The following is a 25,333-nucleotide window of genomic DNA, read 5'->3' as shown; positions in this document are numbered from 1 at the left end:
AAAAGAAGAAACACATCTTCTCTTTAATTCAACATTCCTTGAAGTATATAAGATACAATGGCAAATAAACTTTGATGAAAAGAACGATATATAAAAATAGAACTATTTCAACAGTAAAAAATTCCTAACAATATAAAAAACAACGTTCTTTATCCATAAGTATATGTAAATATATACGTATATACAATTTAAATATAACAAGCAATGATTCAGAAATAACTTGCAGCTCTATGTATTTAAAGAACGTTCGATATACTACATATATCATAAATAATAGAAATTATTGGAATGAATCGTCCATTGTATGACGTCAGTGGTGTCCAACAATTTGCGAGAAAGCCGCGATCCATGAGAGAGCGCGTGCGCTTTTAAAAGCTTCCAATACACACACACATATACGCACACACATTTTCACAAGCGAAGGATTCTCACAAAAGAACTTCTATATATATGTGGTGTGTATATGTGTAGATATATATGTAAGTAGTTTACGGGGGTGTCGAAGTTATGTTCCAGCAGCTTCGCAGTAGGAATTCTGTGAAAGCTTAGCTACCCCCTTTTAACGACGTTGCTGGAGTTCCATTGCAGGAAGACGCAATGCGAACGTGGCAAAACGTTTCCTCGAGGGAGTTGCGTCGTCGACGAACCTGGAAAAGTGTTACATAGCAAATCATTCATTAGCGAACAACACTCGTCGACTATGTCGTGGTATTCGGTTAATGTATCGTGATAGTAACTAACGTTTGGCGAGGGACGATTTTTTCGTACAGGAATTACGTTATCAAAACAAAATAGAAAAGAAGAGAAAGGTGGAAAAGGAAGGAAGGAAAGAAAAAAATAAAAAAATAAAAAAGAATAAAAGAAAGAAAGAAGGAAATAAAAGAAAGGAATTCCTTGTCTCATACAGTTATTCTTGTATAATAAAAGAAATTGTTGAATTGTTTACTTGAACAAGGTTGTCCGTATGTTCCCATATGATCGATCGTAACGATCATCATCTCTCGTGAATTGGATTCGGTTCTCTTACATTTACTACTGTAACAAATTGAAATGTGTCGAAGGCTAGAAAGTGATTAAAGAAAATTTGTTCATAGTACCGTGCGTGGGTGCATTGTTCGACTGCGTACGAGGAAATTTTATATGCCGTGGGCAACGTCGACGTATATGATGAAATTACAGTTGCTTGTAATCGAAACGGATTACTGCTGGAGGAAAGCATTGCTCAGGTGAGAGAAGAACTTTCTAAATCGAAACAATTCAGAATTATTATTATAATGTTTTTAATATTTCGTAATAATTTTACTTTATATTTAAGATTATATAGCTGTCATTATTGCAATTCTTTATAAAGATGTGTATGGTATATCTACTGTTTTTTTTTTAACAGTTCAACTATGACATATGCATATTTTAAAATCATTATCGTATTATTTAATGGATTATTTATAGCGATATTTTGATTGCTTCAAATTACTTCGAAATAAATCTAATCTAATAATAATCGTTGTAAGAGATTTGATGTGTCATTATCTATTTAGAATGTTCAATGTTTTTCAACGTCATTTGAATATCCCGCCATAAAAATATCGAAAATACGATTTTGACGATGGTCGGTATCGATGTGAATTCTCGATTATATTATCGTTTTAAATAAGAGCATTTATTTAATAATCTATGTATATATTTAGTTTATTATTTCTCTAATTACTTATTTATTCATATATCTGGTATATAATATATTATTTTATTTTAGATTGATGTGATATATTTGAAAGAGAGGTTACGACCAATCGAATGTTCATTCTCTGTCGAACGTTGCGATCTAACCTAATCTCGTATTTGAGCTCGATCAGTCGACGCCATCTTTATATTTATATTTACAGTCAGTTCGGTCGAAGTGCAGAGGAAGAGACAGTGCACGTCTAACGAGTCATGAGTGTGGATGATAGTGCGCGTGACGTGGTGGTGATTTACGCGATTAATAAAAACGTTCGATTGAATCGGCCGTCGTCGAAATGACAGAAGAAATAGTGTTATGAGTTTGCGCCGTAGATCTAATTTATCAGAAGTCCTTCTTCAAAGATCGCGATATCGACGGAAGATTCGTATATCGTCTCAGTGTCCATGTAAAATAATTCTTTTCAACACCTCTTCCCCTCCTTCGTGTATATAGTTGGTTAGTGTTGTTTGGTAATGTGCTTGTTCATATGTACATTTTTTTACCGTGACATCATCGTGTGTTACTTATCGAGTCTATTATTTTCTTCTTTTTTGTTGGTTATGTTATTTCTCTCATCGTTCTATCGTATTTACGTATCGCACGCATCTTATATTAGCACGTACTATTGCAAAGTAATGAGAACTATACAATCCTAGTGCGCAGATATATACGTATAGATAAAATGCATAAGTTAAGACTACCCGTCAAGGTAGAATTACCCAGTGCTTTAACAAGGTATGGCGAGGTCTTATTCTTACATTTAGTTATCCATATTGCTTTCTCTTTAGATTTACTTTTATTTTCATTTTTGTTTTATTTATATTATTTAGTTCTATCTAACATTAATATCCTATTTAATACTTCAGTTTATTATAAATTGACAAAGACCTGCAGTCATAGTGCTATATGTATGCAATGAGAAGTAAATGATACAACCAACCACTTGATTATATTTTTATGCATGCTTATTATATTATCTAGTTTGTAAATTATACATTGAGAATCTTTTACTTTAAATCTCCACTGGTCTTTAAAAAACATTCATCAATCTCTCATTTACTACATTGGATCATTTACTTTGAATGTTTGTATGCGCTAATAATACACTGATGCACTTTAAGATATACTAAGTTGCGAATACATTAGAAAAACAATTTCAAACTTATCTAATATTGATATAAACATTTTCATATTTCAAGCATGTTTCTTTTCTTAGTAAAACTATAAGCAACAACATTATCACCCTGCACTCCCTGCATTCTCCTTAGATTATGTTGAACACCCAATGCATTGTTACGTATTACCATAAATACTCTTTTGCTGTAACATTCCAATATCATATGAAATGCATCATCGTATAAACCCATTTATCAAATGTTATTATTTATAGTTAAAGAAATTGTATGTAAAATGTATTCGCAAACAGTACATAATATTTCTTCGATAACACTTTGATACTTCCTTATGTTATTAAAAAGAGAGAGAAAGAGGAGTGTGAAGAAACATCTGACCATTGATTCTCATGGAAATTAGTTGACCTTGGCAGTCATCAAATCTAATGCTACATGTTTGAATATAGCTAGCTAGTTCTCTCTCTCTTTTCTCAAGACACACGTTTACATCATAGTTATATCTCTCTTTCTCTCTCTCTCTCTCTCTCTCTCTTTCTTGCTCGTAGAGTAGTTTCGCACCTACGCAACATCTACATTGGGGGTATGACAATAAATAAAGTCGATTTTAGAATCTAATGTAAGTCAGTCATGCATGAGCAATATCGCGAGAAACATTCTCTTTCTCTTTCCCGTTCTATCTTGAATCTGTTACGTTTACAATCAATTATTATTGTTAACGGGAAAGGGAGAAGAAGAAGAAGAAAGAGGTCACGTAATAGCTTCTGTTATTGCATTTAGAATTCTTAGTTTTAATACAAAAAAAAAAAAAAAAAAAAAATCGATCACTTTTTGTTTATCTTCATCTTCATTTTTTTAATCATCTTCTTCTTATTTTTGGAGCGTATATTTACCAATAAGGTAATAACAAGATCAACGCGTTTAACCACCTGTACGACCGTAGTAAGCGTTCACCATCTCTCCATCTCTCTCTCTTTCTTTCTCTTCTTCTTCTTCTTTCTTTTTCTTTCTCTCTCTCTCTCTCTCTCTCTCTCTCTCTTTCCGGTTAGTGCGCGCGCGCATTTCCGAGTGAGTCGAGAGTACACGTGCACTCGAAAAGACCAACATAGAACAAACTACTACTATTAGAATGTGTTCGTCGTCATCGTCGTTGTCGTTGTCGTCGTCATCGTCGTCGTTGTTTTAACAAATACGCACGTGTACGTGTACGTGTATGTGTATTTATATTATATATTTGCATGTTTGTATATATACATATATAAACATTGTGCGTACGTGTGTAACCGTTTATTAATTTATACGCAACGGCGCTCCCACCTTCGATATTACACCCTTTGAAATCTACCACCCTTTCGAAAGATAGAAAAACCTTCAATTATCCGACGTAGAAAGAAATAGAAATAAAAAGAAAGAGAGAGAGAGAGAGAGAGAGAGAGAGAGAGAGAGTTCTCTTTGATACAGGTACAATTTCATCAATCTTTAATTTTTATTTCAATATCACAATCATCTTATTATCGATACGATTTTACGCTCGATAATGAAAGAGTTTTTGTTGAGTTTTATTTTATTTTTTTTTTTAATTTATTTTATATAATACGAGGCGAATAAACGTGTTTTTCCTTTGATCACCTTTGAAAACGTTTATGTATATATATATATATATATATATGTGTGTGTCTGTGTATAGCTTAAGAAATATTTTCTTCAACGTAAATATGTATTTAGTTCAGAGCACGAGCAAGCAGACACACTTGTGCGTGGTGTATGGCGCCATTTTAAACGCATTAACTTTTGATATAGAACTACTATCATGTGACCTTGGTTAGCGCGTGTATGTAACTTTACCTTGATCTTTTTAACTTTCACTTAAAAAATCTTGTCCTTCTGATTTAAATTATTCGGTTAAAAATTCTCTGTAGATATTTTGTCGTTGTTGTTGTTGTTGTTTTTTTAAATTGTAAATCCCGGATTTTGTCGTGTTCTCCATTTATTTCGTGTCCTTTCTACTTTTATCGTCCTTGAATACAGGATGATTAATCAAGAGTTCTTTTTAGCCTTGGTTATGAATTATCATATGTTCTGAAATGATAAATAAAATTAATAACAAGTAATTAATTTCTTTTTTTTTTTATAATAAATTTAAGCTTAGCGTTAAAATAATCGTCTGAAATATTTGCAGCTCACCTTGTACGTATTCGTGGTTTTAGGTGAACGTTTACAAGGCTTCCCATGTACAATACGAGTTTTGTCGTTTGTTACCAACCCTCTGAATTTTAAGCTGTTACAGTTCACAACGTAAAACAAGTCTAGAAATAATTTTTAATAAAATCAACATATATATTTATATACATATATATATATATACACACACACACACACGTGTAATAATGCGTGTAATTTGTTCATTTTGATAAATAAATTGCAATAAGTTAAAAGATATCGATCGTGATCATATCATTGTAAAATGAAACATTTAACGTTAATTTATAATTTAAACAATGAATATATAATAATAATAATAATAATAATCACGTTATGTATCTTTTCCTTTTGTTCATTCGATAGAAATGATTATTTGAACTCTTGAATGATTATCTTTTAACTTATATTTCTCTGGATGTTTAACATGCGACAGTAACGTTCTTCATATACCTAAATTAATTCATTCTATCTCTGTTCGACGTCACACACACACACATATATATATATGTACTCGACACACATAGATTAGTATCGCGTAATACGTGGGATTTTAAAGTTATTGCTCAGGAAGGGGCGGCTCACAACGATTACGTAACCCGTTACGATCATCACAAATTTATAGTTGTGTGCTTGTAATAATGTACGATCTCTTTTTGCGTATTGTAAAAAGTTTTACAATCGTACGACAAATTCCTTTTCGAATGGATTCACACCGAATCATATTTTTTTTTTTTAGAAATCGAACCTTTTGTCCCTTTCGGACTCAGGTCACAAATTTTCTATGAGATAGGTTTCGTCCTTTTACGACATCCCTATTCTCCTATTTCAACTATTCTTTTTCATTCAACTATTCCTCTTTTTTTTCTTTTTTTTTTTTTTTGAAGTCTTTTAACCAAAAGTATTTGCTTTTGAACGACTTTGTTCACATAGTTTTCCACGAAAATAGAAACGTGCGTGACTAAACTCGTACTTGGAAATTTCTTCGAATTTTCTCTTCTTCAGAGAGAAATACTTCTCATGTATTATTCGTGATTTTTTTCTTTTTTTTTTTTTTCGGTAGAACAAACTATATAATTATATTAGGGGTGGCCCCGCCACGTATTGCTGTTGTAGCTCACAATCAGTTCGATACACACGTTTTTAATCATGATTCTTTATTAATGAACAAATAATTTGCAATAAAATAATATTGCGATTATAAATTGAAATATAAACTATCTTATCTTTTAAGTTTGATGAAATTGCACACAGTATGCAAAATTTTATTCAAATCGGTTCAGTAGTATAGGAGTTCATTACGGACAAACAACGTGACACGTAATAATTTATATATATTATTTTATGTATGTAAATATATGCGTGAGATTAGATGTGTGTTGGTCAATATTTTTATCTATTATATCGAAGAAATTTTATTTCACATTAGAAAAAAAAATGGTTTTCTATTATTCCGTGATATTCGTTAATGTCATAAAATTATAGCGTACTTCACGTTAATATCACGCTCACTGTTAGTCAATTGACACAACACGAGATTACTTTAATGATCGTTTATTTTTGTATCTTTTTGATTGGTACTTTAGTAACGTTTAATTATTTTTCTTTCTATTGTAGTATTATTATTGCATAGTGCAAAAATGCGCGATATTATTCAAGTATTTTCATACTCTTTTTTTTCTTCCTCAACACGTTCGTCGGCCCCCAGACCGTTTCGATTGAGTTTCTCGTCAGGCCCAAAATTTGACTATCAGCGCAACGTGACGTAAAGAAGCGATAAGTAGAAATATCAATAATGCAATCCGAGTATTATAGTTATATTATATTATTATATTTTATTTACCAAAAATAATCTTCTTCTTAATATATATAAATTACGTGTCACGTTGTTTGTCCGCAATGGACTCCTAAATTTCTGAACCGATTTTAATCAAATTTTGCACACTGTGTGCAATTTCATCCAACTTGAAAGATAGGATAGTTTATATCTCTTAGTTTATAACAGATGGCGGTATAAGGTAATTCGTTGATTTAAAGACGTATGTATCGGATTGTTATCGGATCTTTTATTTATCGAAAATAATTTTCTTTCGAAATGGATAAATGTGATAAGCTTTTCCAACTAAAAAAATACCATAACTTCAACAAGAAAAGCGTGTCACCGTATACGGTGACGGGGGGCCCACGGGGAAGCATGCCCGTTTCTTCTATACGGTGACATGACGACGAACGTGTTAATAAATCTTCCTTTTTTTTTTTTATCTCAGATATTAATATTACATAAATGAATATTAAAATTCAATCAAATTGTAAAAAAGAGTAAGAAGTTCATTATCTTTCGTGATTATCTAGTATAATGAAGGATTAACTATACTTAGCTTGACGTAATCTGATAAATTAATTTTATCTCGATTAGTCCACTCATTTTTTTTTATTAACTGAATATAAATTTAATTATCTGTCTGACAATCAATTCGTATTACGTAATAGATAAATTTGTCGAGAAAAAAACATTAGATAGAAAATATTAAAGATAATAAATATTTGTTGGTTTTATATTACAACGACATGTCGAGTTGAAACCATTTTGAGTATTTCATTAATTGGAACATCTTTTATTTATATATATATATATATATGAACTTACCAGAGATAAAATCTTCTTCTAAATTAGAAGATGAAGATGTGAACGATGAGATAGATCTTCTTCATCATATTATTACCAAATTATTTTTCACTTTGTATATTAATCGTCGATCTTTAATTTTTCTTCATTTTAATCAAAATTGAAAAGAATCTTCTTCTTCTTCTTATTCTTCTTCTTATTTTCTTTAAATCGATGTTAAATGCACAAGACATCGTTTCATTCTACGAGTATAAATATGAATCAGAAACGGGTAAGAAGAAGAAAATGAGTCACGGCTTAGATTAACGGTAATTTTATGTTGCTGACGTAATTGATAACTGATAGTAGGTAAACTCAAGAGAGAAAGAGAGAAAGAGAGAGAGAGAGAGAGAAATATAATGCAAGTATTTCGAAGTTTCAAATATTACAGGAAGAGAGATTCAAGATAGGATGCAGAAATAATTCTTATCGTTCAACTTTCCCTTTTTTTTCAAGCTTAAAAATTTGTCTTTAATATTACAAAAATAATAGAACAACTATTTTGGGTATTTCCAAAATTAACTTAAACAACTTTACAAAGTAATGAACAACAATTTTAGCTAATTTTTCTTTTAGTTCAAATTGTTTTTGTATAAATTAGGCTTTTAAAACTTTTCCATCAATCAATGTACAATTTTCAAAAAAGAAAAAAGAAATAATTAGCTCATAGTTACGAATATTTTGTTAATTATAACAGTAAATTAATAAACAAAAAATATTTCCAATTATTTTTTGCATAGATTGTTCATAGTAATCCTCGTTTTTAAAATGGAACAACCGTTCGATTAAATTCACCAAAGTGGAAAAAGATCTTAACAGGGTTTGAATTAGTTCTAAATAAAGACACACACTAATGTAGGTAGTACGTATAAAAGAAAGAAGAAGAAGGTATTTTCGAAAAAGTTAAGACGAAAGAAAGAGAGAGAGAGAGAGAGAGAGAGAGAGAGAGAAAAGACGAAGCAAAAGTTTTCATGGTGGAGAGAGAAAAATTGCAGTGTGTTTCTCTCACAGGAACTGTTTTCTTGCTTCGATAAATTTTATCGATTATTCGATAGATATTTTTCCTAATGTTTGTCTTCCAATTTCCTCCTTACAATATTCTTATTTACGAACGACTTTCTATCTAAGGGAGGGTATCATTTATCATAGAACACATACACACACACACATATACATATCACACGTAAAAATAAACTTATGCGTATAAACAGTCGTAAAATATAATTCGGATACTTTTTTTTTCCTTCTAAATCCAATAAATTTCGTTCATATTACGTTGGGTTGGTAGATAGAGAGAAAAAAAAAAAAAAAGAATTTATTTCCACGTTAACACGTTCATCGCCCCAGCCCCGTGTTTCGGTTGAGTTTCTCGCCAGGCCCAAAATTCGACTATCGGCGCAACGTAATGTAAAGAAGTGATAAGTAGAAATATCAATAATGCAACCCGATGGGTTGCATACATTATGATTATATTTTATTTATTGAAAATAATCTCCTTCTTAAAATATATAAATTATTACGTGTCACGTTGTTTGTCCGCAATGGACTCCTAAATTTCTGAACCGATTTTAATCAAATTTTGCACACTTTGTGCAGTTTTATCTAACTTGAAAGATACGATAGTTTATATCACAATTTATAATCGCAATATTATTTTATTGACGTGTGTATCGGACTGATTGTGAGCCACAGTAACGCGTGGCGGGGCAGCCCCATAACTTCAACAAGAAGAGCGTGTCACCATATACGGTGACGGGACTCCCGGAGAAGCATGCCCGTCTCTTCTATACGGTGACATGTCGATGAACGTGTTAAACTGTAAAAAAAAAACAACAACATTTCAATCAATTAACTCATATTGTTCTTAGCAAATTATTGAATTACGTAAATTATTATTTTTCTTTCTGGTTCGTCGATAATACAAAAAATATGTGACGATAATAATAACAATTAATTTAATAATCAATGTATTTAACGTTGCATTTAGGTTTCATTGTCAAAATTATCATTTTATCAAGAATACGTTGTGTTTTGCAGTCATAATAAATATTGCGAAAGGATCATTACTCACGTTTAAAAATGATCTAATCGCAACTTTTGTCAAACACATTCGATCCATTGTATTCGTGCATACAATTGTTTGTCTGTTGAATAGTAAACGAGAGAGAGAGAGAGTAGGAGAAGGAGAAGGAGAAGGAAGGAAAAGGGAGTAACCGCAAACCAGTGATTAACGTTAATTTCTTGGACATAAAAAAAAAAATTGCAGTGTACGTCGAATGTTCAAAGTAGATTGAATGATTTCCGAGAGCGTGTGGTGTTAAATGTCATCTTCGAGTTTCACGTGTGTTCATCTTAATTATGTCATTTTTATCCGATTACAAATAGTTATTCGATATCGGGTTTTATTATTTTCCTTGTTTATGCGTGCGTGCGTGTTTGGGTTTATTTAATTATGGGACTTCGATGAAACGAATTATAAAAGAATACAATTCTAAAAATAATAGAAAATATTTGGATCTCTGGCAGGGAGGGGCGTGACATAGCAATTCGACCTATCTACTCTAATTTTGAATGAATCCACCAGATAGCAGTATTCAAGTGCTACATATCCCACGTGACGTCGTAGCAATTCGACCTATCTACTCTAATTTTGAATTAATCCACCAGATAGCTGTATTCAATTGCTAAAGATCTCAATATATTTTTAATTAACAAAGTTATTGAAAAAAAGATGAATCATTGAATTTGATTAACGTAGTATATAGGGAATCGTATTAGTTCTTTCCCCATCATTCTTTTGACTGATGACAAACTTATTCTCGTAGATATTTCAATTTAAAATCTAACTAAAAAAAAAAAAAAAAATGTAAATGTATCTTTTCATTTGGAATTTATTCATTTCAATGTTTTTACAGAGTTATTTTATCGCGTGTTGTAAATAATATTATTACAAAATCTGTGAACCATAGCATTCTGTGAATTTATTATCTAGTGCCACTTGTGGTGTATCTCATACAATATATCTTTCTCCCTCCCCCCTCCCCCCTCGCCCTCTTAACGATACAAGTGTCGAACTAACTTTTATCGTACAATAATTATTGTGCTCTTTGCTTTTCTAGAAGCATTCTTATCTATTCGTTATTTATTATTGTTTTCTATTTTCTCGATTGATCTCATTTCTTGTTACTTTTTTTTTTTAGTAGTCTCTTTTTTTTTTTACGAAGATATTAAAATGGTGGATGATAAGGATACGGAGTTATCTAAGGAATGGTAAATCCTACTTATTTTTATCTTTGTATTTGTTTTTTTTTTTTATTATTATTATATTGATCATCTCATACGGAAGAAATTTGCTTTTTCTAAAGATAGTAAATGTTTCCTTTTTTTTTTTTTTTTTTTTTTTTTATGGCGGGTTGTGATAAGTTTTTGAACAAACCATGAAACATTTTCATTTTAAATTGTAAAATTAATTTCAATCGTGATCTTATATACCAGAAAAAAATATTTCATCTATGAACTTATACTTGTGTATAGAATATGTAAAAAGTTGAAATGGTAAAAGTAGTTGTTTGTGAACGATGTTGAACAATGTCCTACTGTTGTTATCTGCCTTTTTGACTCGTGAAATAATAATGGAAAATGCAATCGTAAAAATACGTAAAAGAGTTATAGAGTTACATGAAGTTACAACGAGTTATTCCTTGCCACGCAATTATTCTCAAATATTTATATAAAAGAACTATATGTTCGTCATAGAATGACGTAATTGTATATGCAATAATAATCTTCGATCAAGCTTTGTTAATTAAATTATTCTCCCATTATCTTTTTACCTTTTTTTTTTTTTATGTATTAATCTTTTTTTACATTTACAAGGTCTCAACAAATTTATTGCATATAAACGAGTATCCTTGAACTATGGAGGATAGGAGGTAAGGAGTAACATCTCTTATGGGAAGTGAAAATGTGAAAAAAGTGTCCAACATTTTCTATAAATAACAGTTGAAAAACCTTCCAGAATGGCGCTGGTGTAGACAGAAGGTATGGTATGAATGTAGCCATTGTAAACGAATTGAAGTATGCCGAGTTATGTAATAATGTAATAAAATATAACCTTAAAGAATTATTATGAGAAAACGTGTAACTAGGAGTGATTTTATTTCGTTAACTGTGAATAGTACACGTTTATTAATTTTTGACAAAACAGTTATGTTGTAAAATGTTGTCTTGTGAAATTTGTATTCCTTGTTTATTTCTCAATCCTATTCTAAATAATATTTGGCGCTTCTTTTCAAATTTACCTTCAAGCTACTGTTGCGCCACCCTAATTGAATGCATTTCGATGGATACTTTTCATATACAGAGATGTTATTCCTTACCTCTACCCTTTATACCTCGAACAAATCTTTCTTTAAAATAACGAGACGGCTATTTATTTTGCAACACAAATTTGCACGAATTATTTTGTAATATTCAATTTTTACAATTTATTATTTTATTTAGTTGATAACTGACGACGATTGGTGATAACAAATGGTACCATTATTCTCTTCTATTAGTTTGTAGTTTTCTTGCGTTTCAGTTAACTTTGGCCTATATCTGACACACTTTTTCAAAACATGTGTGTATTCACGTATATATGCATGTATATATATATATATATATATATATATGTTTATCATGGATTATACGCCAATAAGATTATGTTCAGTCAATCGTTCGTGCTTTTGTTCTTACCTAGGTATAACCATAACTATGTCAGTAACCTGTTGCACATAGATATACACGTTTACATCTACATGCAAATATATGTGTATATACATATTCATATACATAAAACAAATGTATTTAAGTTTAAACAATTATTTACTTTAATTAATTGTTAATACAGTTAAATTATAGTACATTATAGAAAAATTTGATTCTCGTAGTCATCACTGCGCGGGAACTTTCAAATAATTACATAAAAATGATAAAACACATAAAATCCGAGCGTTATAATCTTAAATTCTATTAATTAGAAATAGTACACCCGTTGTACACATGTGAAACTATCCGAAGGTCGTGAAAACAACATTCAATATAAGAACTTTCATTGATGACCGCGTGTCAGTCTGAAGGTGAATTTCGAAGAGGACGGTTCTCCGATCATATACTTGGTGTTTTTAAACAACAATACACATTTTTATCGATTAATTAACAAATATTTCGATACTTTAATACATTCTTTTTATATTGCAAGAAGATTTGATCCTGGTAGTCATCACTGTGCGGTAACTTTCAAATAATTACATAAAAATGATAAAATACAATTAAAATTCATGCATTATAATTTAAAATTCTATTAATTAGATGGATTATATATATTTCTTTTATGTACAAACAGTGAAATAAAAAAAAGAGAGAAAAAGAAATCAACGTTGGCCCATTCGTACGAATTCGTTTTCGACAGTTTACGAGAGGGATGAATCGAGGGATGAAACGAAATGAAACGAAACGAAAAGAAAATGAAAGAAATGAAAACGAAGAGAACAACGAGGAAAAGTCCTTCGAATTTCGAGAGATTCTCTCCCTTTCTCTCTCTCTCTCTTTCTTTTTCTTTCTATCGATCGATTTAACGAATACAATGGAAACGTTTCACGGTAGATGACTTCAAGGGTTTAACCTTAATTCCATTCGCATCCCTTTTATTTTTATTTTTTATTCTTTCTTTTATTCTGTACGCGTTTAAAGGTCTTCTTCGTATATGTTTCTTAAATGTAATAATGTGAAAATTTGCGCATAATTGATTATAAAGAAAGTGAAAATGTTCTTCCATCTTTCTTTTTTTATTTAACTGCATATATCATTCGTGCACTTACGTTGCAAATGAAAGACCAGCATAAAATAATCGAAAGACCAGCATTAATTTATTTGTTCTTTTTGCAATTCAAATTATTTTATTACAAGCTTATCAATTTTTATACACTTCCTACTTGCATTGATGTATATATGTATGTGTATATATTTGTAAAACAAAATGGAAGAACGTGAGAGAAAATATTTTTCTTTCTTTTCATTTATATTTCATATCTATCGTTTATATCTTCTTCTTCTTTCTTTTTAATATATATATAAATGACGTGTCACGTTGTTTGTTCTTAATGAACTCCTAAACTACTGAACCGATTTTAATTAAATTTTGCACACTGTGTGCAGTTTCATTCAACTTGAAAGATAGGATAGTTTAAATCTCTTAGTTTATAACAGATGGCGGTATAAGGTAATTCGTTGTCTTGAAGGCGCGTGTATCGGACTGATTGTGAACCACAGCAACGCGTGGCGGGGTACCCCTAGCATATATATATAATATTTATAATCATACTTACGTATAGATGTATGTATATATGTATAATGCACACGAACGTTGAGATATTTTCAAATTGAACACGTTTATAATATTTTGTATATTTGAACACGTTATATAATGTTTGAAATATGCGTGTGTATATTTTTAGCGGTGCACGATCTTTGCTACTCGCGTTGAAAGTATAAATTGTTTGGAAAACATAATAATCGTTTTACTGATAAAAATTTTGTTATTACGCTTATACACTGTCACAAGTTCACGTGATTGATACACTCTTTATCAGGCTTTAGTTAAAGACTGTACAATTAACTTAGCTTCTCTTTTGAGTTTTCATTATTATTCTCATTTGTTTTTAACTTAACACACGTATCTCTCTCTCTCTCTCTCTCATTTACACTTCGTTAATTAAAATACAGTGGTGAATATTTGTTGTGTTTTTTATGTTTTTCTTGTATTTACAAATAATTTATTTAAAATTACAACAACGACAGATGGTTTTATTTGCGTTGACTTTTGACAGTGATAGTATTATTATTGGTGGATAAGTTTGCAATGGCGCCAAACACGTTACACAAATTAACATTTTGTCTATTTTTTTTTTTTTTTTACAAGATGATAATTTCATTGTGAAAATAATAGTATTTGCATGGTCTTTTTAATGTGATGATGATGATGATGATGATCCTCGTACGTGTTAAAACTTACAATTAAATATATATATATATAGAGTGATCTGGGAACAAATAAGTTTGATTCGATACCAATCATTTGTGTAAAGATAATAGAAAGAAAATTGAAAGAGAGATAAGATTTTAATCGGATGATTTACTCAAGGCACATCTCTAACTGTTGACTGTTTTATGCTCGATGTGGTTGGCAATACTCCCACAAATTGTCTTTCCTGTTTGATTTGCTACTTAGAACTAAATAGGAGTCTTCGATCTTTCAAACTTACCTAACTGTAAATACGAATAGTTAACAATATTTCATTCGATAATCTTCCCTAATTATTATTTTTATTTTTTGTATTTTTACGAATTGCATGAACAATTTGTCAAACGATATATGTCCACTTGTGTTTCTAATTTAAATAGAAATAAAACAAAAGAAAGCTGGAAAACACTGACAGGAAAAAAGTATTTTAAATTAAATTGAAAGTCATTGTTGTCTAATGCAATTATTATTATTTTAATTCATCGACCATTATAGTGTCAAATGATTCAATCGTATTTTCATCGTGAGGAATAAATGATTATTATGAAAATAAATAAAGTGAAAGTCATCGTCATAATGATTATGATGATGAGTTCATTCACATGCAGCAGAAGTATCCTGATTTATCATGTCCGGTTGTATTTCATTGAGAAATACATATATATATTATTTTTATATAGAAAAAGAAAGAGAGAAAAATATAAAAAGAATGTCGAATATATATATATATATTTATGTCGTTGAAAAATATTAAATCTTAGAGACTGTGGAAACAGTTCTTTCTCAGTTACGCCAAGATCTATCGAGGTCGAGATACGTGCCATTTTGTTTTTCTCTTTTATTTGAAAATGGAACTCTATATCTAATAATTAATTTTTTGTGTCTATATATTTTTATTATCATTATTTATATTTAATGTTTAATTTAAATAAATATTTAATATTTTTTATTGACCAATCATGTAATAGTGGAACTCTAAGTTTAATAATTAATTTTTTGTGTCTATGTATTTTTATTACCATTAATTATATTTTTATTATCATTATTTATATTTAATGTTTAATTTAAATAAATATTCAATATTTATTGACCAATCATCTAATATAAAATATCTACATAATTTAACATATTTAATAAATCTCATAATTTGAATTTTAAATCATCGAATTTGAAGTTAACCGAGTATATATTTTTTATGAATAAATGATAGATAAAAGGATAATAGAGATACCAATAGTAGCATGTGTTATTGATGAATATATTATAATTAATCAAGATATTTTTCTTTTTTTTTTCTAGCATATAAAATGAAATAAACAAAATAATTATATTCATACAGTGTACTTATGTATCACATGCATGTTCACATGCACGTTCACCTGCATGTGAACATGCATACGTATGTGATCTTTTTTTCAACGTATTTCTATTCGAAGTATGAAGAAAAAGTTTACGGTTGAATTCGATCGGTTAGTGTGATGTTAGGTTTAAATATTCATACAAATCCTACCGTATATATATATGTAGATAGTTATGTCTATGTAAGTCAGTAACTTAGAATATCTCAAACGTTGCATTGTACTTAAACTAACAATAAGTTTGAAGTCTATAGAGTCGTAGTTAAGTGAGTATATGAGAGTTTGAAAAACATCAAATCAAAAACATCATTTGTTAAGTAATGTTAAATGATTTATTTCAAAGTTTTGTTTTATTGCAATATAATAAAAAAAAAAAGGGAAGAGTTACATTAAAAAAAAAAAAAAAAAGAAAGAAAGTGCACTTGAAGTAAAAGACCTATTTCTATAGTTTCTATTTGTTTTACATCTTAGGATGGTATTGGACCCCAAGGTCACGAGTCTGCATAGCGATTACGGAAGTTTCGATCGACCATTGGGAGGTGGGGAGGGTCACGAGAGGGACGTGGAGGCGGCTGTTGATGGGAGTAGCAGCGGAATGGCACAATCGAGTGACGTTTATCAAAGGCAACCTCTTTTACCTGGTGCACCAACTAAGAGTAAGGACAAGTGGTCGTCCGGGGTGGCTTCTGGTTCAGATTATTACGAGGACGACGAGGAGGAGAAAATCGACGGTCTTGGACGTCATCCAGGAATAACGAATGGACCAGGAAGCGGCGTCGTTAAAATCGACATACCGGCGCCGCTTCGCGAGGAGCCAAGATTCCCAAAAGAAAAATGGAAAACTTTTCTCGGTAATACTCATTCTCATTCATTCGTAAACTTTTAAACAAGGATTTATTGATGATATGTGAAATGGTTATTTAGATTTATATGTGTTACAATCAATAATTTTCTTCTTAATATACATAAATTACTTGTCACGTTGTTTGTCCGCAATGGACTCTTAAACTACTGAACCGATTGTAATCAAATTTTGCACACTGTATGCAATTTCGTCCAACTTGAAAGATAGCATAGTTTATATCTCAATATTATTTTATTAATCGCGAATTATTTATTATGCGTGTGTATCGGACTCTGATTGTGAGCCACAGCAACGCGTGGCGGGGCACCCTTAGTAAAATCGTTGATATTTTAGCCATTTAGCCTCGTTAAGATTCAATTAACCAGTAATATGATTGTACTACTCGTGATTATTTTTTGTTTCCTATAATTTGATTATTTTCTTGTCCCAATAGCTTTCCTGTTCATGGTCGTGAACTTCATACTGACCACGGCCTCACTTGCGATGGTGCACGAACGTGTTCCAGATCGGAGTAGCTATGGCCCATTACCAGACGTTGTTCTGGATAATGTTACTGCCCAAGATTGGGCTCTTAATGTATCCGAAGTTCTCATTATGATAATGTCCAACTCGGCAATGGTTTTTCTTATTTTTCACAAACACAGGTAAGTTGAACGTTTACAGCTTGATTACGTGATTTCATTGATGTAATCGATAAACACGTTTTATATTCAATTTAATTGAATATTTTCCTTTATATACAGGTTTATCGTCGTTAGAAGAATATTTCTTTTGATGGGTCTACTGTACATGATGAGAAGCGTTACAATGTACGTGACCGTTTTACCGGTCGCAAGTAAAACTTATTTCTGCAGTCCAAAGGCTAACAACACGAGTCCTCTTCTTGTTACCAAAAGAGTGCTAAGACTTATATCCGGTTTTGGTTTATCGATAAATGGCAAACACACTTATTGCGGAGATTACATCTACAGTGGTCACACGGTTGTACTTGTACTTAGTTACCTGATTATTAAAGAGTGTACGTAATATTGAAATATTCTTCAAGTATATATTAGTAGAATTTATCATAGACAATAACAAGGATATCATTTTTATCCTTATCATCTGACAATCTTTGATATCCTGGTAGTTTTATAATGATAATTGGTTTTACTCGAGTACTGTATAATAATATAATCAAACCTTTTACGTAAATGTACTTTTATTTTTCCTTCCTTACAGATTCTCCGAGGAGATGTCAACCGATTCACTGGTTGGCAGGTCTTACGGTCTTTGTTGGCATAGTTATGGTATTGGTAGCTCATGGACATTATACGGTGGATGTCCTTATAGCATATTATGTAACTACACGTTTATGGTATATATACCATACATTAGCAAATAATTCTTATTTGAAGGTACGTTCCCCAATATACATACTACCAACATAAAATATCTTTTATAAATCATATTTGTATTTAACATTCAATGCCTTCTTATAATTATTAATAATGTTTGTTTCATTATTTTTCTCATTTTACAGCAAAACGGACCAAATAATTTTCTGGCCCGTCTATGGTGGTTTCCTATTTTCAAATATTTTGAGAAAAACGTGGGTGGTACAGTGCCACGACAATACAATTGGCCTTTGCCTTGGCCTCGGAGATTTCTTGCCAAGCATCCTAACCGAGACAGTTAATATCTGCCCAGGCTTCAAGATGATAGAGACTGATAAGTAACGAAATCCTTCCTGCGTGATGTGCTTCATGTATATACATATATATCTGTATATATATGTATAGAGTGAAAAAGAGAGGGAGGGAGGGAGGGTAAGAGCGTGCGTGCGTGCGTGTGTGTGAGAGAGAGGGAGAGAAAATTATACATATACATATACATAGAGATATGCGTCTGCATCCTAAGGCTTATCCTTGGGAAGGTAAAATTTAGGCAGAAGAGAAGTGTCCATGATATCTATATATATATATATATATATATATATATATATGTTAATTATGCGAATTATTGCGAATCACATCCTCTACCTTCTTTCTCTCTCTCTCTCACACACATACACACACACACACACATATAAATATTGTGAATTTAAAATAAAAGAAAGGTGGACTCGCACAAAACTTTGCATCGGTCGTAAATCGCGTGTTGTGATGATGGATGCTGTCCGATTTTTTTTGGGGGGGGGGGATTTTGTGTAATCTGCAGTTTATTTCGATAGAATCGCAATTAGCGTTTTAACCTTGATTTTCATGAGAGAACAAGATAATGAAAATAATTAGGGCGCATTGTAGTATTCTAATGTAATAAACGAAAAAAAGATGAATTAAAATTAGCTTCAAATCCCGTTGTCATTTGCGTGAAGAAATTTTGTGTGTGTTTTTTTTTTAGGGAGAGAGGAATTTGGTAGAATTTTATTAGAGGTGGGGGGGTGGCTGGGAGGGGAAGGGAGGGGAGATATTCTGACGATAAGAAGAAAAAAAAAATAAATCTAATCGAAAGAACGCGCACACACACACACACACACACCCGATATATTTATACGAACGTATAATATTATATGTTTCATCATTTTCGATTCATACACACACGTGTTCATACACTCATCATCATCATCATCATCATCCAACTACCAACTACATAAACATGATATACATGCGATGATAACGACAGTCATTTCTCTGATTTTTCGAAAGAAAGGGAGACTCGATTTAATGTTTTCTTTTTTTTTCTGTAGGACAAATTAAATCATTTCATTTTGTTTTGTCTCCTTTTTCTTTTTTTTTCTTCTTCTTAACCCTTTCGCGCTGCTACGCCGGTCCTCGCCGAAAGTGTGCGTCTTCGAACATTGTGTAATCAAGATGTTTGTCTTAAAAATGACTGTAATATTACATTGAAAAAGTAAAAAGTAAAAAAGAAACGCTTGCAATTGTTTGTGAACAGAAAAAAATCTAATCGATAGCATCTGGCTTTTGATTTTTGGGCTACATTACTGTAAGAGATGATGCGACGGATGACTGTAGTCACTTGTCGTGTATAATCGGCGTTTTGCTGGTGGATGACTGTAGTTTCACTCGTCGTGTATACTCGGCGTTTTGCTGGCGAGTGACTGTAGTCAACTGTAGTAGCGAAAGGGTTAACAACATGAAAACAAACCTTCCTCCAAATCTAATCTAATCGTTCTCTATTTAATAATAATAAATCTCAATTACTTCCAATATGATGCAACCTGCCCTACGACTTATTCCGGTGAAAAACGATATACAGCAATACGTTGAAAATCAACATATACATATATGTAAATATATGTATATATATGATAATTGTGGTTTTATATATATATATAATAATTAAAAATATGTCACATAATTTTGATTCACAAAATGAACATAAATTCCTCGAAATTGTTTTCTCACGGGCAGCCTTGAAAGGACATAGATATTTTGAAACAGAAACAAAATAGTAAATTACATACCTAAGACGATAAAATAAAAAATGTCTCAGAGCACATATGTAATTGTTGTCCGAGGTGTCAATAAAACATGTGCGCTCTGAGACATTTCTTATTTATTGCCCAGAGTGTGTTTTTTCTGCTCGACGTAGACGGAAAGGGGCAACTATCGTTTAGCACAGTGGGCGTTTAAGTTGACACTTTCCCGTCACGCGCTGGTGAAAAATAATAATAAAGAACAGTAAAAAAAAAAAAAAAAAGAAAAAACATTAATATTGAAACAAAACAAAAAGAAGAGAAATAAACAAAATCATTAAAAAAAAAAAATAAAAAATAAAAAATAAAAAGAAAGTATGAAAGAATGAAAGAAAAAAAAAATTTAGTTTACCCTACCACGTAGTAGAGGCGATCGTGCAATTTCGTGGGACCAATGGTAGAATGTTTTAATAAAACAAAGAGAATTGATGTGTTAGTTCAATACAAATATCGAAAAATAATACAAAATATAATATACTTTATTAAGTAATAGGAAACAACATACAAAAATAATACCAAAAAACAATTAATTAACTCAATCAATGTTATATACGGTGTGATATAAATAATAGAGATATATCAAATTCTTTTCTATTTGTAAAATTAGATCGACGTTAAACAAACAAAAAATGTAATCGTGTGATTTTTTTCTCTTTTTGTTTGTTTGTTTGTTTGTTGGGTGGTAAAAAATGAGCTTTCTTTCATATTTTTGTAAATCTGTTTTTCTTTTCTTTTTTTATATACGGTTGTCACTAAAACGTTACTTCTCTCAAGACTGGAATAAAAAAATAAAACAATTAATCAAGATTATTCATTAGATTAGAAGATAAATGGATAATGCTTGAAAAAAAAAAACAATTTAGAAAGTATATATTTAAAAAAAAATAAATAAGCACACACACACACACGTGTTCGCGCGTAACTTTGAAGAATTATCTTACGAAGATTTTTGTTGTTGTTTTAAAACTCTTTGACTCCGTACGCGCGTACGACACCGATGAACTGAATATAAACAAAATTGAACTGAATAAACAAAAAAAAAAAGAAAAAAACAAAAAAATATAGAAACAAACAAAGTAGATTGCAAAATTCGTGATTCTTCGGAATAAGATCGTTAGAAGAAATTTCATAAATTAAATAAATACGTCTAATGTATTTCTATTATACATGTACATGTTGTATGACATTAAACGATGAACCTAATTAATAATACACACAAGAAGAAGACACACACACCTATGTAGAAAATTTAAGAACAATTTTACCAATTAATCATCGATACTGTTACTTTCACATTTGTCGATAGAGAATCTTCTTTTTTTTTTGGTTTTTCTTTGCAACTTTTTAGTTTTTAATTCTTTTTCTTTTTTTTGTAGAAAAACATGGTGGTTGCAAGCTAAGAGAGAGAAAAAAAGAACAATTATATTTTTTTTATTAATTATTATTATATTTATTATCGATTAGATTTCATCTCAAGTCCTAACATCTCGTAATTTAACACACGAGATATAAGCATTTTCCTTCACTAATTCTTGCCTATTTGTTTATTTTTTATTTTTATTATTTAACCCTTTTGTTACATGAGTATCGTTGCCATAGTAAACGTTCTTTCATATGGGGGCCTTTTGCTAGTAACGAAAGGGTTATTATTAATCATTTTCACGACTACAAAAAAAAATATATATATATATGATATTAATAGATGCGCTTATATCATTTATGTATATACATATGTATGTGATTTATTAATTACTGTATAAAGTGCGTCGCGCGTGCTCGTGAACTTCTGCGAATCTCAATTATTACAATTACAATTATTATTATTATTATTATTATTATTCTTATTATTATTATTGTAATTACTTTTATTGTCTTCTTCTTTTTCATATCTTTTTTGTTTTAGATAAATTATTAAAATTAAGAATGAAAGAGCGTAATGATAAATGGAATTAAAAAACAAAATAAAATATAAAATAAAAAATAAAAAACTTTATATCGTGCGTGTGTTTTAAAACTATCGTTGATTTGCGCGTGTTAAAATGAAAGTTTGTCACTTCTATAAATCATGCGATTTAACACTTGAAAGAGTATTTCGCATATAATGTAATATTATCGTCTTATAATTTAATTGTAAGTTAAAGAGAAACAATGACTTCTTCTATTTAGCTCGATCTTATTGTAAAATGTTAAGCGATCATCATCATCATCATCATTATTATTATTATTATTATTATTATTATTATTATTATTATTATTGTAAATTGTTATCATATACCTCTACATATGTATTAGGTCGAGTCATAAATAACTTCCATTTTTTATGAGACAAATAATAGTGTTTCTATCACTAATAAGTGCAGGACACTTTTCATGGTGTTTTTTGTTTGCACTATTTGCAATTGTTCAACGTATCTATTGGATTTTGTTCCAATGTTACCTTTAAAAGGTTCATCAAAGTTGGAAATACGTCCCTGCACTCGGTTCATCTTTCAACCCTTAAAGTGCACACTTGGTAAAAGTTAGTTAAAGTGCAACTGTGGGTGTTTGACACCCCCAACGTGTTTGAAGAACGCGTCTCCTGAAGTCGCTATTTAATATTTAGATCTCGCAATTTTTTGTTCAAAGTAGTTTGATACATCTTGTTTTAAAATAGAATAGGTCTTATACCCATCTGAATGAACACTAGATGGCACTAGACAAATAACCCATTGTTTTTTCGAATTCACTACCGTTTTCGAGAGATCAAAAATTTGTTGGGGGTGTCAAACACCGCATGTGCACTTTAAAGGGTTAAGATCGTATCTCTAGAACGGAATTTGACAAACCAATTTCTGACTGTCCTATCAGTTATCAAGTCCTGCACACTGTATACGCTGTATATTTTTTCATTTGCCACTTTAGTGCTATTGCCTTGTTTCAATTTTTAAAACATTACATGCTCGAATATGCACTTTTTACTATCAATTTCAGTGATTAATGATTATTGATTAAAATTAGCGACGTTACTTTTCGGTTCACCTAAATACAATACGTATGTGTTAATTGCTAAATGCGTGTGTACGAATAACATTAAGGATGTACATACATAAATATATATATATATATATATATATATAATAATAATAATAATAATTATAAAAAAATATGTATGTGTATGTATGTAAATAAATAATTACGTTTATAATTCTAACGTTTGTCAGATTGTGGACAAATTACGCTTTATACGCGCCGTAAAAACAACGACGGACATATTTGATGTTTTAGAAGTTTAGAAACGGCCCAATGTGTTAGAAAAGAAAAATACTATTTTCAAGTCTTGATGAGAAGAATTTTGAAGTATTGGTTAATCAATATGAAAACAGGGGGCAGGGTAAAATTGAAAGCAAGGAACGAATAATTCAATTCATTCATTCAAAAAAAAAAAAAAACAGAAAAATAATGCAGGTGTTTAAACGCAGAGAGACGCAGAACAAATTAATCAGAGAGACATACAAACACATTAATATATACAGTTATACATACTTAATATTGTTTATATGTGTATATATTATATATGTACGTACACACTGTGGAAAAATATACAATTACACGCATACACACACTATAGCAAAGACAACCAACCAACAACAAAACTGCTAGAGAAAAGGGCCTCTCGTTGATGTTTGCAAAATGAATACATATATATATATATATATATATATATATATATATATATATATATATATATATAGAAAAATTAATAATAATAATTATAATAATAATAATAATACAAAATAAATAAAAAATACACCTTCATATACATATACATATATATATATATATAGTAATTGTATTAAGCACATTTACACTCGCTCGCCAATATGTGCGTTCGTTTAATGTGTATGTGTGTTTATATATATATATATATATTTTTACTTGTAGATATTTTTTGGTAAATTGTTATAATAATCTGATATTAGAAATTAGTTAAGTATATATATATATATATATATATATATATATATATACGTTTGTAAATAACAATAGCAATGAAAAATAAAAAAGCTTTTGTCACTGCGTGAAAAGAAAAGAAATAAAATAAAATAAATAAATAAATAAATAAATGAATGAATGCATGATGAACGAATCAATGAATGAATGAATACATAAGGAATACGAGAAGGGGAAAAAAAATTAATCTACGTAAGCAAATCAAAAGAAATTTTGTTACCGCGTTGACGTTGTAGAATTTGAAATATTTGCGATGATAACAAACACATTTTCTGTCTCTCTCTATATGTATGTATATATATATTATATTATATATATATATATATATATATGTATATATAAATGTGTGTAGAATATTACATATGTCGGGATTTTTCAAACTTTTCCACTTGGCGACCCCTCCCCCCTCCCTCTCATTTACCTACCCCCCCGAGGAAATATTTTCACAACCCTTAAGTATGAAGATGTGTAAATTAGAAATACAAATTCAAATGTTTTGCTGATAATAAATCTATAAAGAAAATTTTATTTAAAAAAAAAAAGATATTCTTTATAAATATTATTTATCATGCTTGTGAATAATTTGTACGATTCTGTATATATATATATATGGGGTCGTTAGTAATAAACATTTTGAGAAACCCTGAGATGTATAAAATTTATACATTATAATTGCAATGATATTTTCAATGACGACGATGATAGGTGTAATAATAATAAACGACGTGCAACTTGATTTCTGTTACCATAAAATTGTACATACTGTATAATTCTCCTTCTAGTTATTATTTATATATTCGTCATATTAAAAAAAAATACACACGAACGTTAATACGACGGCATTAAAAAAAAAAAAAATAAAAAA

At 30.2% G+C, this 25,333-nt stretch overlaps 1 protein-coding gene and 1 long non-coding RNA gene across 13 annotated transcripts; one reads left to right on the top strand and one right to left on the bottom strand.

Annotated features, from left to right (window-relative positions):
• The first annotated feature begins 105 nt into the window (after positions 1–105).
• On the top strand, positions 106–25,333 carry LOC107069988 (phosphatidylcholine:ceramide cholinephosphotransferase 2). Of its 9 annotated transcripts, XM_089179064.1 has the most exons (7): positions 1,823–2,176; positions 2,337–2,455; positions 16,607–16,986; positions 17,434–17,644; positions 17,744–18,018; positions 18,222–18,397; positions 18,523–25,333. In XM_089179064.1, the coding sequence occupies exons 2-7, from the start codon at positions 2,403–2,405 to the stop codon at positions 18,676–18,678; spliced, it is 1,251 nt and encodes a 416-aa protein (XP_089035190.1). In that variant the 5' UTR covers positions 1,823–2,176; positions 2,337–2,402; the 3' UTR covers positions 18,679–25,333. The 9 variants fall into 9 exon arrangements, with proteins under 9 accessions (XP_015183241.1, XP_089035190.1, XP_015183242.1 ...); XM_015327755.2 differs by lacking the exons at positions 1,823–2,176; positions 2,337–2,455 and adding an exon at positions 106–1,226; XM_015327756.2 differs by having other exon boundaries at positions 1,823–2,455.
• LOC107069990 (uncharacterized) lies at positions 217–16,216 on the bottom strand. 4 transcript variants are annotated; one of them, XR_016178777.1, is made up of 5 exons: positions 14,083–16,216; positions 7,697–9,530; positions 5,035–5,156; positions 4,696–4,929; positions 217–1,242 (listed from the first exon to the last, which is right to left on the bottom strand). It is a non-coding gene; the product is annotated as an uncharacterized LOC107069990 (long non-coding RNA). The 4 variants fall into 4 exon arrangements; XR_016178779.1 differs by lacking the exon at positions 7,697–9,530 and having other exon boundaries at positions 14,083–16,063; XR_016178778.1 differs by lacking the exons at positions 7,697–9,530; positions 14,083–16,216 and adding an exon at positions 5,383–7,465.

Source organism: Polistes dominula, unplaced genomic scaffold (assembly GCF_049000335.1).
Source record: "Polistes dominula isolate Pdom_NZ unplaced genomic scaffold, Pdom_raw_medaka contig_37, whole genome shotgun sequence".
NCBI classification, from domain to species: Eukaryota; Metazoa; Arthropoda; class Insecta; order Hymenoptera; family Vespidae; genus Polistes; species Polistes dominula.
Note: the sequence above shows the minus strand (reverse complement) of the source record. Positions and strands in the feature narration are given on the sequence as shown.